Source organism: Acipenser ruthenus, chromosome 15 (assembly GCF_902713425.1).
Source record: "Acipenser ruthenus chromosome 15, fAciRut3.2 maternal haplotype, whole genome shotgun sequence".
In the NCBI taxonomy this organism is placed as follows: domain Eukaryota; kingdom Metazoa; phylum Chordata; class Actinopteri; order Acipenseriformes; family Acipenseridae; genus Acipenser; species Acipenser ruthenus.
Window position 1 is genome coordinate 28,861,274 of NC_081203.1, and position 15,000 is coordinate 28,876,273.

General features: G+C 37.9%; 1 protein-coding gene across 2 annotated transcripts in view; it reads left to right on the forward strand.

Moving 5' to 3' along the window:
- The window catches only part of LOC117422266 (stonin-2-like), a 32,063-nt gene extending 18,340 nt beyond the window's left edge, over positions 1–13,723 (forward strand). For both annotated transcript variants that reach the window (XM_058987743.1, XM_058987744.1), the window contains exons 5-7: positions 4,278–6,146; positions 8,380–8,582; positions 11,286–13,723. In XM_058987743.1, coding sequence (XP_058843726.1) covers positions 4,278–6,146; positions 8,380–8,582; positions 11,286–11,369 — 2,156 coding nt within the window. In that variant the 3' untranslated portion in view covers positions 11,370–13,723. The remainder of the gene's footprint in view (positions 1–4,277; positions 6,147–8,379; positions 8,583–11,285) is intronic.
- Positions 13,724–15,000: the final 1,277 nt, after the last annotated feature.

Below are 15,000 nucleotides of genomic sequence, written 5' to 3' on the forward strand. Positions count from 1 at the left end.
AATTTCTTCTCTGATTAATGCTGTCCATATTTTTCTCTTTTTTAGTTTAGTAATCTTCTTGTCCTTTGTGTTGCATGTTAATAACGGCTTCCATTTACAGAACTGTAGATTGAACACAAGTATGTATTATTTACTGTTTGAAATGCTCTATTCAAGCTCCAAGTAAATATATACACCAATTCAGTTTTTCTTAGGATTTACATCTTGGAGTTCTGCTGTTTAAAAAACAGTTTCAGTACTCAATGCTATTGAGTTTTGAGTATTGAACCTAATCGTAAATCTGCTTTTTTTGTATAAACTGTGATTTATAATACTGTTTAAAAAGGAAGAGGTCTCATTCTGGTCTGAGCAGCTCTTCAGTTTGTAAATAGAGGGATTGTGGGAATCTGTAGGAGTGGAATGAATGTAGAAATGTGTACATATTAACTCTACAATTCCTGGTAGAAAGAGCCTCACTGAAATAGCAGGTGGATACAAAGTATTAGGATTTAGAGTAGGAAAGCCTTCCTTTAAAAACTGTATTACATTTTAAACAGACAGCAGAAGGCATCTTAATTCAGAATGGTGATTGTTACATTCTGAGCTGTCAGCTTCATCTGTTAGAATGAAATGGCGTTCACATGGCTGAAGTATACACTGGGTGAAGCTGTGCTGAATAAAGCCTATTCTGTGCATTTAATGTAGTACTAGGGATATACTGTGTGACCTTGGCAAAGAAATGTAAAGTTGAACTGGATAATACTGTCGCTGAGCAACAGGTTAAGCTGTCTTTATGGTGTTTTTGCCATTAATTGGAATGAACATGTTTAAGACAAAGCACTCGCCTACACCCGGCTATAAAAATGAGATACTCAGTAGACATGTCTGTACAGAACTACACCTGGTCAGTTAACTATATATTTCTGAAAATCTCGAGTTGTTACAATATGGGTAACTCCCATAGTAAAATGCATTAACATGAGTTAAGTGTAGACAACAGCATCACATGTGTTACTGCTTTATACACATCAAAAAAGGCAATAAACAGTTCCACTTGAAATCTCTGTATGAACAAAGCAGTATATTTACTGTAAATGTATCTCACAGAGGTGGAGACACAACTAGTATTTACATTGAGTTACAAAACTTGAATCTCAATGGTCAAGCATAGGTAAGGATTGTACAACCCAGAGAGATATGGTAAAGCATAATAAAAATATAGCAAATCAAATCACAGTAATCAATGGTAAATGCAAAGTATAACCATAGGAAAAGCCTAGGAACACTTTTAGAAAGGGTAGGCTTTTTATTAACCACTTGAGGGCAGCCTCTTGTTTAACCGATCTTGAAGTGTATTTCGTTGCTAATACTGATTACATACAGTATGCGCTGCTGGGAAGGTGTATTTGACTGGCTCAGATATACAGTAACATTTAAAGTTTCTAGAACAAATAACAATGACTTCCCAAGAGACATGCAATACTGATCATGTCGTTTCCTGTGATTTGTGAAGTGTTATGAAAGGTCACCTCTGCTTGGTTACCTGTGTTTAATGAAAACAACTCTGTGGCCAGTAGATAAATGCTGCCTTGTTTTCCACAGTGGCTGAGTATAAAACTGAATGTCAAGTTGTTGTCATGATGAGGCCTCACTGCTGCATGTTAGTGGCAGCCATCAGGCACTTACACAAGTTTGCTCTTCTTGAGTGTCAGCGTGTGATGCTAGAAGCATTACATTTTAAACTGAAAACTTATGACAGAAATTAAATATTGGATTTTACAAAGTGTCAGAGAAGGAATAGCTTCTGAAAAGTTCAAAGGATTGTAGGATAGTATTGGTTAAAAAAAGGCGTACCAGGCACCAGGAAGACATTAACATCGAGCAGGTGGTGCTTTATACTGTATATGAGTTCCATAGATTATCTCCCATGATATGTACATACATACACACCTAGCCATTTTCATGTTTGCAGTATACTTTTAGCATATATATTGGTTTTATCCTTTTCAGTGTGGCAGTTTAGGTAATAAGGAGAATTATATTGTAAAAGTAGAACACAGGAAACTTGAATTAAACAGAATAATTTCACTGTTTTAATTAGTCCCAAGGGAGCTTTGGTATTGAACTTAGGCAGAGGCAGGAGCGATCATGTTTTAAAATGAAAGAGAATAGCATTACCTTTTGAATAGCATGGCACCACATGCCAGATCAGTTTCTCTTAACCGGAGGGTCTGAAAATAACCAGTTTATTACAGGCGATGTGAGTAGTATCCACACAGTTACTCAGTATTTACGTTTCTAGGGGACTGAGTTGCTGTGCTTTAGTGTGTGGTAGAAAGAACTGGCAGTTCACTGTCATGGGGATTTTCTTCCCTGCCAGCCTCTCCTTCCATCTGAGTGTGAATATGAGGCAGCTGCAAAGCTCTGAGGCTAGCAAAAGCTAGAGCAAACCCAGAAGTAAGGCATGATTCTTTCATATTTGTAAATGGTACCTGCATTAGGGAACACCGGAGATTGGAAGTGACACTAAGTGGGATGAAAGTTGGGGTTAAGTCTTGTAATTGTTCTTAGTCGTACACATATCTTAAAGTGGGACCGCTCTGAAGTTTAATCAAGTAATAAACAAAATTGATTTTTAAAGAAAATGGCTACAGCAATAAAGTATTGATTTTACTAGTACTGTATCCATTATTAGTCGGTCCATATGTCCCATCTTGAGAAGAACTTATTCAGTTGTGATTAAACTTGTATAGGACACTTGTTAGCACAGTGACCTGTGATTTCCCTGGTTACCCATCCAGTCGAAAATATCTAGACAGGAAATGTATAGACAAACTTGCTGCATTGCAAATGTGAGAGGTGGTCAGTCTCTGATCCTTTTCAAGCTTCCGGAGCAAATACACACTTTATTGTTTCATAAATCACGATGTGCTAGAACATATGTAGCAAACACTTAAAATAAGGAGTGTGTTCAGCTCTTCTGAGCTTTTCATGGTTGGGGAAAGAGCATTCTATCCTTTCCCTCTCCTGTATTACAGTGCTTTTTAAAAGGTTTATTTATAGATAGAAATTGCAGACTAGAAACAGTTTAGCCACAGTCTTTCCATAGAGTTGCCATAGGCTGTAACTAACATTTTTGAACAGTGGTTCATTTTAGAGCTGGAGCACATCCAGTACAATCACAAACCGGTCACCCTGATGCTAAACAATTGTTGCTGTCTGCTTAAAAGTGCCTGGGAAGATAAGGTGACAGCTTATTTTAGGTTATTGTACTCTGCATGTTTAAAAGCTATATCAGAGACAACTGAAGTTACCAGTACCTTCTACACCACATTATGTTGAGTCGCAATGTGGGGAAGACATAGCAGAAATCTCATTTATTATTTGCACTGTAAATATTAGAGTATTAGTTGACATTTTAAGGATAGAAACCAAGGTCTGTTGTGATTGAAGTATGGATTAAAAGTTATTAAAAAGAGGTGGTCGATTTTTGGAATATCTCATATTGAGCTTTTACAAGTTCTATAAATTGTGCAGAAACCATACTAGGTAACGTGATAAAGCTGTGATCTGTGTGATGTGCCTATTGGTCATATAAACTTAAGTGCGAAAGGGGGACTTTTTTGTTGTCACCTTGGTGCACAGTAATTGACTGTCTGGTGTTTGCTAAATAGATTAACCCTGTAGTGCCCAAGCATTTTTTTAAATGAGAAAAGCTACATGTACTTTATTTATGTAACTACTTTTTTTTGTTTCTGTCTGGCAGCACATAATGTACTGTATATAGAAATCCTCGTTTATGAGGATTATTATAATATAGAGGGGTGGCTAAGCATTGTATCATATACGATACAAAAATGGGCATTACAGGGTTAATTATTGCGTGCCCTTTTTATATTGAATGGCTCAACTGTTAGTCGATACTGTAATTATTGCTGTTTTAAAGGGAGTGGGCTGTGCAGTACAGTGAAGACGTTTTGCATGCTGCCGTGTTTGTACAATAGCTGTATTTTGGTGATAGATCAGTTATCCCATGTGGTCTCACTGCCCCACCCAACAAGGCTTCCAAGTAAGAGGAGAAAATCTGCTGTCTTTGTTGTTGTTTTTTTTTCCATTTTTACTCTGTCATTATAAAGGACATAGTAGCAACTGGCGACAGATTCACAACCACAGTTCATTCAAAAGTTAACCAACTGGAAAAAATTTTTAGTTAAAAGTGAAATATAGGCATATTGGACTATTTTTATATGCTGGACCGGTTAACTCAGTTAACTTCTACCATCTCTTTTATTTTATAGATTCTTCTGTCTTTCAAGAAGATGAAGATATAGACATGGATGCAGCTAACTGGCTTCAAACTGAAAAACAAATGAATGGACAGTCAGACAGAAAAAAGACCCGCTTTGCAAGCTGGGTCACCTTCGATGACGATGAGGACTCCTGCTTTCTTCCTTCTCCAAAACCTTTAAAGGTTGACAACTTCAACTATGCTCCCGCTCAAGACTCCAACAGTAACTTGATGATCTCTGAAGGACATTCGCTAAAGACAGAGTTGACAAGGAACTTGTTTGATTTGACTCCGGAAAAGACCAATTACGTTTTCACTCCCGACAGTCCTCCAGCAAATACCAGAACACCATGCAGTAAGATAAATCCATTTTTGGACAGCAAACTTTTGGATGTTCAGCCATCACCCATTAACCCTTTCAGTGCCTACTTTGATAAGCAGGAGCCCCCGCTTGTTGATACGTCAGAGAGCAATGGATCAGGGAGTCCTCAGGTGTATTCATTCAGCTCTCCCTTTCTCACTGAAGGAGTCGATGTCAAAAGAGACTCCGTCCTGCTTTTCTCTCCTGTTTTTGATACCAGCATCCACGAGGACATGTTCAATAATGTTCCTCAAAATCAAACCTTAGAGCAATTGAAGCAGATGCAAATTGCAGATGAAGCAGATAATCCTACCATGCCTGATGAACCCATAGATTCGGATGAACTTGATGAACCACCTTTTGTGCCGTCCCACTTGGAGCCTAAAGATGGTTGGCCAATGATGCTAAGGATACCTGAAAAGAAGAGCATGATGTCATCCAGGCACTGGGGAGTGATTCATGTGAAACTGACAGAGGCCGGTTGCTTACAACTTTATTATGAAAAAGGAATGGCAAAACCTTTTAAGACGCTTCAGTTGAATGCCAACCACGGGTTATCAGAGCCCAAGCTACAAACCTTTGATGAAAATGGGAAAATTCACACAATACGGATAGACCATGTAACTTACAAGGAAAAAAAGAAATATCAGCCAAAGGTAGCGGTAGTTCACACACCCATAATTGAACAAATTGTTAAACTTGGAACAAAAAATTACGAAGATTTTTTGAGTTTTATATCAGCGGTTCAAAATACTTTGATGAGTCTGCCACTGGATGTGGACACATATTTGCGTCCTTCGAATTACTTGGAGGACGAGATATCCATAGAAGTTAGGGATGAGTTTTGTGGTGTGGTGGCCAAAGGGGATAACCGGATCTTACGCCAGTCAGTGGTGACTCATGTCAGCGTTTTGGCTTTTGTTTCAGGGACACCAGTATGCAGGATAGGTTTTAATGATGTCCAAATCAAGGGAAATGAAGTTGTTTCTAGACATGACATCATTCCAAACAGCACAACAAGATGGATTAAACTCAGAGACTGCCAGTTTAACAAATATGTGGATGAAAAGGAATTTGCAAATACAAGATCTATTGCGTTTGTTCCCCCGAGCGCACATAGGTTTGAGTTGATGCGCTTCAGGACAGCTTTTGCAGAAAAAACCCTGCCCTTTACTCTCAGGACCATAGCTACTGTCAAGGGAGCCGAGGTGGAACTACAGTCTTGGTTAGTGACGTCATCAGGGTTTTCATCCAACCGGGATCCACTGACTTTGGTTCCCTGTGAAAACGTGATGATCCGCTACCCTGTCGGGCAAACTCTGATAAAGAATTTCCGGCGGGAGAGTGTCACAGGAGAGAAGTCTTTGAAAGCCAAAATGAATAAAGGGGCAAGTTTTGGTTCCTCCAGCGTCTCTGGGACAGAGCCTGTAATGAGAGTAACTTTGGGAACTGCCAAATACGAGCATGCTTTTAAGGCGGTGGTATGGAGGATAAACAGACTTCCTGATAAAAACTCAGGTAGGAACTTTTTTTATTTGTGTTATTTTATTTGTATGTGTTAATGCTTTCTTAATTATTATGTGTGTTATGTTATGGATGTTTAATGCTAATGAAGTGTAACATCAACATGTGTTTATGGTCTGATACTGTTTCCTGCCACTTAGTACAGATGGAAGGTTCCCTACTAAAAAATAGTTTAGACTGAAAGTTGATCTCACATAAACAAGTCAAGCACCTACCACACTTCCAGTTCTTGTTAATCGTATCCTTGCTGTGCAGTGTTTCAGGTGAGGTGTATTATTGTTTTTGTTTGCCCTAGGTTAATCATTTTGGAGCCATTTTTACACTTGCTTATTAAAATAGTGTCTTTTAAATAAATAATTAGTGTGTACTCGCATGTCCCGTGGGCTGAAAGTCTTCATGATAGCTAGCTATTGGTTTCGGTTTATTTAGACATGTTGTATTAACCAGTTTCAGAATGACTGTTTTTTAAGCAATGCTGTATGTAAAGGTTACTCTTTACATTTTTCCCCACTGTCCACTTTATATTGAAGGCATGTACTTGTTACTGTATTAATCCAGTCAGCTAAACACGTAAGATTGTGTAGACTTGAATGCTTGGCACGAGAGCCAAAAAACTACTGTAAATCTTAAACTTCTGACTGTTTAAAGTGAATGGAAATGGGTAAAATGTTGCAAGCCAGTGTTAAATGTCACTGTACTTGGGGGGGGGGGGGGGGGGGGGGGAAATAAGTCAATCAGAAATATGCCTTAAATATATATTTTTTGTGTTTGCACCAGTGCAAAGCCTCCATTTGTACGAGTTTGCTTTAGTGTTGTGAAGCGACATTTGCCCCCTGATGCTTTTGTATAATCAGATAAAACCCCAAATTCCAAAGAACTGTGGCTTTGATGAGTGGGTGATATGTGGGTCCACATTACAGCTGTGAAATATTTACTGTCAGGAGATGCTCAAGTGCTTCTTTACAACCCATTTACAGAAATGATGCTTTATGCAAACATATTTTTAATCCAGACAGATATTTCAAAGGAATGATTTTCTTTCACTTTATAATTAAACTATTAGTAACATTGACAGATCCTGTAATTGGTTGCTTTATAATATATGTTGATGTGATTCCAGGCAAGTATTGAAACTATTTTATCCATACACTGGCCTCCTATACATAAAGCATATCCTTCATTTTAAATTCATTTTGTATTCATGCTAGCATTGTATTCTTCCATTTCCCTTGCGGACTATAATATTGGTTATTGGCTGTGTTATATTGAGGATGGCTTTTGTAAGATATGTCAGATATTAGAGAGAACTAGAAAAACTACAGAAGATTAGTTGCTAATGGATACAAAACTCCACCAGTAACTGATACACCTGTCAATAGAACTGCATCTTTATATATGTGAATTTGCTAAGGCCCTATGTATTTGGTGTTTCTGGTGTATTTCAGTTAATAGTTAGCCCTTAAGAGCTTTAAATAATGCAGCAGCAGGGTTTCCTCTCTCCCTATTAATTCATCACACAAAGCTTTGCTGTCATCATGCATTAGCTCACAAAAATCACAGGCTTGCAAGTCCTTTCGGACCCAATCATTTCCACCTCACTTAACAAAGAGTGACGAGAAGCTTTTTCTTTTTTCTCTAAATGGCGAACTTTCTAGGCATCTCGTGATTCATCGCACCACTGAAGACCACTCTCTCATCCTGCTTGTTGAACAACAACATCGAATAAGATTTTTGATCATTTATCAGTCATTAAAAGTTTTGTTTGCTGTGCATGTTTGTTTCAGAAGGGTTGCTTGGAATCAGTTCCATTGTCATCCAAGCTTGTTTTGGTATCCTAGGCTTTGTCTGTTTGCCTGAGAGAGTTTGCCTGTTTTCAGCATGTCTGACATAATAAAGCTTAATTGTCTGTCTATAAAATTAAACCTACATTCATTTCCCCACCTGTAAAATGAAAGGTCTCCTTACTTGATTCAAAGTGAAAATAAAGTGTGAAAAAAATTATACTTGCAAGAAAGTTGTTAATGAGAGGTAATATTGTTTTTTTAAAGCCTTGGTCAGTACCTTAGCAAGTAGGATCTTTTATTACACAATGTTATTTGTCTGATTAAGCTCAAATTGCTATCCAATGGGTATTCTTTAGAAAACAGAACACTAATAATCCTTAGGCCTTACCTGAATTCCCTTGCCTAAACCTGCCCTGACTGTAGGCTGTGTTTGCTCTTGGTAGCTTCAGGCCACCCTCACAGTTTCTTCTTTCATCTGGAGCTGGGCTCGGACCGGGAGGTGCACTCGATGTTTGCACGACACCTGGACGTGGAGTTCGACATGCCTGCGGCCTCAGCCTCCAAAGCCACTGTGCGCTCCCTGTCTGTTGGAGAGAAAAGCGATGTGAAGAAATGGGTCAGCTACAAAGCACATTACTGCTACCAGGTATTGTAAAGCATTTCTAATTGTTTAAGCTTTAGTAGGTCATAAGTATTGAAACACATGTGTTTAATAATACCAGTAGAAGTGCGTTTAAAAAGCAGATCTGAACAGAATAGTACTGTGACGTTCTTGCAGCATCTTTATTTTAGGGAGTGTTATTGGGATTACAGTCCTGCCTTCACTTAATAACCACTTATGTTCTAGTATAAACATAGGAGTGTTACAGTTCAACAAACAATAATCACCACTAATAATATATTATACCAAGTAAAGCGTGTGACCGAATGTTTTGATAACATTAGTGCTGTCTGGGATTTTGTGATTATGAGGTACTGTATTACAATGTATTTACTTTATAGACACAATATCTGAAAACTGAATAATTTAAAATGTATCAAGTAATATTTACAGTTTCAATTACTGAGACAGCCCCGGAGCAATCCCTAATAGTCAGCACTTTCATACTGGGCTGTAATGCTGTTACTTTTCTCTGGTTAATTACATTAGAATGGCATTTGTAGTCAAAAAGGTTTGACACTTCTGCTCTGAAATCTTTTCTAGAAGCTTTGTTCCAAGCATGACAGTGTTAGTATAGCTTGTTCTTGGGTGTGTATCATCATATGGAAATTTCCATTTAAGCTGTTCAAATACCCTCGCTGGTCAACAGACTTAGACTTGCTTACACTGCCTGCCAATTGGTGGGTATATTAAAAAGCAAACTGGAGCAATCATGTGTGGGACAGCTGACAATAATAACAGCTAAGACCTCAGTTTTCTGCGTCCTTCAGTGTTTGGGAGCGTGGACAGGCCTGTCATCATTCCTTGGCAGTGCAGTGTGTTTACATACCTTGGCTTGTCACATGGCTTCTTATTTTCAATGCTCCCTACATCTAACATATCTATGAAAATATATATGTTAGATGTAGTCTTTTGTACAGCTGGATGTTTCTGTCTCAGCATCACTGTGATTCATTTGCCTCTTAGTCACTGCCTATGGAGTATTCCATTATCTTGGACTTAGCTGAGACTTGCTGTATGTGTGTAATGTCATGTTAGTTTCTGGCAAAGAGAGACTGAGGAGTGGAATCTAAATAGTAACAAGTCTTCAGGTCTTTATATAAGCAAAAATGTTTTCTAAGTACTTATACTTAGTAATAATGCTATTTTCATAACCTTTCGGGGCAAAAATCACCTTGTTTTCTGTTTTCAATTTGATGGCATATGAGCCCCCCCTAATGGACACATTGCAATTTGCCTGAAGCTGGTCTTGTAATTCAATGCTGATCCGAGACCTCAGATATCAGTGACATAAAAAAGGTGATGTCACAAAAATAATAAACTAACCATAATGGCGATAAAAACAATATGTATTATTATTATTATTACTGAAATCCGTCATATATCCGCCCTAAACGTTTATCTGCCATGATCAAGCTCTTCAGCAAAGCTTGTTTATTATTGGACAGAGAAGATTAGTTCAGAGATTGTACATCCCACCAAAGTTTTTGTGCACTGTGTTGTATGTGCTCCGTGCGCTACCATTGCTGGTAGTGTCACGTGCGCTGTTCAATGCTCAGCAGCGAATGCACGCACCCACACGGCAGACGGCTACCCTGTCACAAGCATTAATACCCTGTATCTTTCTAAACAAGGGATTTAGAGGAGCTCCCTAATAAAAGCTGCATCTCAAAACAATAATTGTGTGAATATAGTAATTACAGCGGTGTATAATGGTATTTTAAAGATGATTAATTTATCGACTTTTTACATATCCACCCTTACTGAGTCAGATACACGACGGACTACTGTATTACATAATATTTGAAATATAGTTCTAAAAAATGTTACTGCCTTCTCACAAGTCGCTTTATGTTTTGCTCTTGACCTTTTTCAGGTTTTATTTTCACTTTTTTTCTTTGATTCAGGTTCACAATGCTGTACATTGAAAACTGGGGGCTCAAGTGGGGTGCTATTACTATGTGTGTTTGTGATGAGAATGTAGGTTCTGTGTGTAGGCTCATTTCTCTTCCTTTGCTGTCTTTCTCTTGGGTCTCAGGCTTCTCTGGCTTGTCCTACATGCTCCTAACTTGCACCACTATTTGTTCAGTGCATTGTGGCAACAGGATTTGAGTGTTTTTTTTTTCTCTGGTACGTTCTTCTTCTTGCCTAATTCAATTTAAAATCATAAATACACTGATCTCAAGTCAACTTTGATTTGGCCTATGATAGTTTCTACTTACCCATTCCAACTGTATGTTCTGGTATTGTTCCAGGAAGGACCCAGTCTTCATTTTGGAACATCATGGAACTTCATTTTTCTCCAGTGTTATTGCTCTGTCCAAAGAACTGCTTTGTTGGACAGACACCTGTTTTTGCTAAACTGATACAGTTGCCCCACCCTTAGGAATGCCGTTCTATTCCGTCCGTATGTTATAACAAATTACAGTACCCATGGCAACCCTATCCTGTTTTGATTGGCCCAAGCTCCCTCCCATCCTTCTCTGTTTGTGAAAAGTTGTATGTGACCCTTCTCACTGCATTGCTTAACTTCTTTCTCAAACTCTATTATTATTATTATTATTTCCATTTTACTCTGTTTAGCTTTTTCGTTGTCTGTCTTTCTGTTACTGTGATCATTGTACAACTGGTCAATTACTATCGCGGTTTGTTTTGTATTGTTAAAAATGTTTATTTTTCTTTCAATAGGTTGAAGTTCAACTGAAAATTGATCAAATGCAGGAGATGAATGGAACACAGACAGACCAACCAAATGAATGTGGCCAGCAGTAAGCACTGGAAAGAACATTGATTCAAGGATAAAGGATTTTAAAAAAATGGTGCACTTTGGAGAGAGTAACACAGGAGAGGATGCATTAATGTATCCGTTTGCAGTTTGAAAAACAAAGTAACACTATTTTCAGGTGACACTGCCTGGCAAGCTATTGAGCAAAACATCTGACTGCTTCACTATTGGTTTGACTGCTTCAGTTTGCTCAGTATTCAGTTACAAGGATGCCAGTTGCTGGCTGTGGTATGATAAAAGATTTAAACCTGCTTCACCAGCACTGGAGAAGCATACAATTAAAATACATAACCATGTGTATGTGTATGCTTTGTATTTGCTTTTTTTTTTTATTCCAGACACTTATTAATTCTTAAGTGGATTCTTAACCTTTATTAAATCAAGCTCTCATTATGCACATCCTCATCTTCTAAATAGCTGGATTTTAATAGATTTGACAGCTTTATTTCTTTTGGGTTGGTATTTTGAAAACAGTACAGTACAGTGCTCCCTTTTTATTTTGCTGTCTGAGACATATCGGAGAATCGTGAAATATTGAAAACAGTAAATTAAAGAAGGGCCCTTATTAGGGAACGTGACAATTTACTGCTGACATGCCCTAACCGTGAATGAACCCAGTTTGTGAATTATCAAATCCTGAAATAACGTGTTAATGAGATAAAATAATCCATTTGATGGCCAGACAGTTTTCAAAAGCTGAAAGTTTAATATTATAGTCAAATCCACGAAGTATTTGATGCAGGAGAATATCAATATTGTTTAATTAGACAGCAACATCATTTCAAATGCTGGTTTCACGGTGGAGAGCAGCTTCCTTTTGTTGGAACTGTTGCGTTGCAAACAACTGTTTCTCAGTTGTGATTTTCACATAGAAGATGCTATAAAAAAATGTAAAAAATATATCTCTGCAGAAAAATTCAGATATTTATTTTGCTTTTTTAGCTTTTTTTGTGGGGAAAAAAGGGTGGCGAATGAGTTTCTCTAATACAAAAAATCCTTAAAATGCTTAATGCTATTGTGGAGGCACCAGTATTTACATCTTTATGTACTTACTGTATGTGATACTTTACATTCATTTATCCACTTGTAATCCAATTGTAGAAGCGCTTGTATCTTAATTTGATACAAAAGAATAGGCTTGTGGTATGATTAAATACCATTACAGGTGTGCTTCAGACTGAACGATTTACAATTGTTACAGCATAAAATGGAGAAATTGAACACTGGATTTATTCTGATAATCAGAATAGCATATGAAAGGACCTTAAAGCCTTGAATCTTTAAGGTTTGTATAGGCCATTAAAAAAAAAAAAAAACTTACTAGGATTATAATGATGCAAAAATAATGATAAAAACAAACAGAAAAAAGAGGGGATACACTACTGTAGATAATTGTTTGATTAATGGGTGTCTGTAGATTTACATGTAGAAAACTAGAAGAGAATTTGAAAGCTGGTAAAAGGCAAACGCTAGTGGTAAGGAAAATGTAAATAAATGAAAAAATAGGTATGGGAAATCTATATTTTTTTAAGTCAAAAAGACACTAAAAACATTTCTGTAAAGAGCTCCGCAGTATAGGTGACACCAATCTGTTACTAGACCATACCGATTGTGAGGGTCCTTTAGTACATCTACAGGGTCAGACTCACCCAGGCTTGCTAAGCTGTCATCATATTCAAGGGTTCAACTCCTTTTTTACTCTGATGCTTCTATTGATGACATTTTAAAGATGTAATTAAGTCCTCAAAGCACTACATAATATCAGACCAGTAAAACAAATGCTATTGTAAGAACAACGGGCACAGCATTTGAACTGTGTAAGTACCAAGCTGCGGGTTTTTTATTCTTTGTTTTTACTCTGTGGCTGCCTATGTTACACACCACACTTCAAAAAACAAATATTGCCATAGTATTAGTCACAGGATGTCCCACTACTTGTTAGTGTATGTGAAAAACAAAAGCTGTCCCTCCCTTCAGTGAAACAGTGATCAATATTTGGCCTTGTTTGAATGTATGTAGAGTTTAACTTCAGTAAATATCATACTCTTCAAAATGTTGTAATACTGTATGCCTGGCAGCAGTTCATTTTGTACAGTAAGTATTGCCCCTCCTTTCTTAAACGCAGTTTGCTGGGACCACTTTCTTTAAGAATGTATTGGCTGGTATGAGCCATGTGAGTCTACTACTGTAATACTGTAAGCAATGTGCCATCAGCACAGAGTTCTGTGTATGTGTAAACTGGAATGAACAAAAATGTTGACTTTTACTTTATAAATGCACTCTATTGCTGTTGCTTCTTTTGTACATTCAAGACTTAATAAAGTTATTGTGTCAAATAAAACATGTTTTGTCTCCCTGTAAGAAATATCAGCTGCGCTTTTTCAATGCACTGTAGCATCTCATTGACAAAGTATGTGTATGACAGAACACTGAGTCTGCAGGCACTATCACTGTGGGGACTGCTGTCATCACATAACAGAAGCTAAGCAAGGCTGGTGGGCCTCAGTTGAAGATGGATTGGGAACCTACATTAAAATCAGACAGAAAGTGGTGCCAATGGCTTAGCAGCAGGCACTCTTCCTTCTACGTCACAGCTCAACCCTAGCATGGTGTTAGCGGGCCCTGTTCTGTCCTTCAAGCAGGTCATTAGAGATCCTAATAAAATATATTACAGAAGAGGAGGCCTGTCATGGGTATCCCAATAAAATTCAGCCTGCCCTGAGGAATTCACCACCTCACTCCCTACTCCCCAGGCCACCACTGTACCCTTTTCCCAGTCAGTCCTACCTAGCTGTGTGAAAATGAAGGTGCAGTAATAGCAGGGGACAAATGTGAGTGCAGATACTGGAAGGGCTCAGGAGTCATCCAGCTGCAACTTCATCGTCACTGGTGATGTGGATCAAGGTCTGAGACTGTTAGACTCCTAAAGTAATGTGTTTGTGTTCTGGAAAGAGGTAAAAGGCTCTGTCCTCTCAGCCCTTATAAAAGTTCACTGTAGTGTACCATTGGTAAAGCGAAAAAAGGCATGGTAACTACTTGAAATACGTAATATAAGTATGAGACCTCAAGAAAGGGTACATGGAGGGGCACCATGCTTGCAATTACACACACTTTTAGTAGCTCCAGATAAAGATCCACTGTCTTGTTCCCTTCCTCTGACTGAGGAAATACAGCATAGAAGGGTAAAGGTAAGTGTTTGTGGAGGCGCATTCTCTGTATTACAGGTTAGTACTGCAGTGACCGGTTCATTATATTCAAATAGAACTCTTCATTGATTTCAACGAAGACATTTAAGAAAAGTAATTTCAAGTCGAATGAAAAGCTGAGCATCCTTCACTTTAGTGTGGAGTAGTGGTTAGGGCTCTGGACTCTTGACCAGAGGGTTCAATTCCCCGGAGGGGTACACTACTGCTGTACCCTTGAGCAATGTACTTTACCTAGATTGCTCCAGTAAAAACCCAACTGTATAAATGGGTCATTGTATGTAAAAATAATGTCATTGTATGTAAAAATAATGTGATATCTTGTTTTAATTGTAAGTCGCCCTGGATAAGGCCGTCTGCTAAGAAATAAATAATAATAATAATTATAGGGATTATACCCCATTTTTTCATTTCT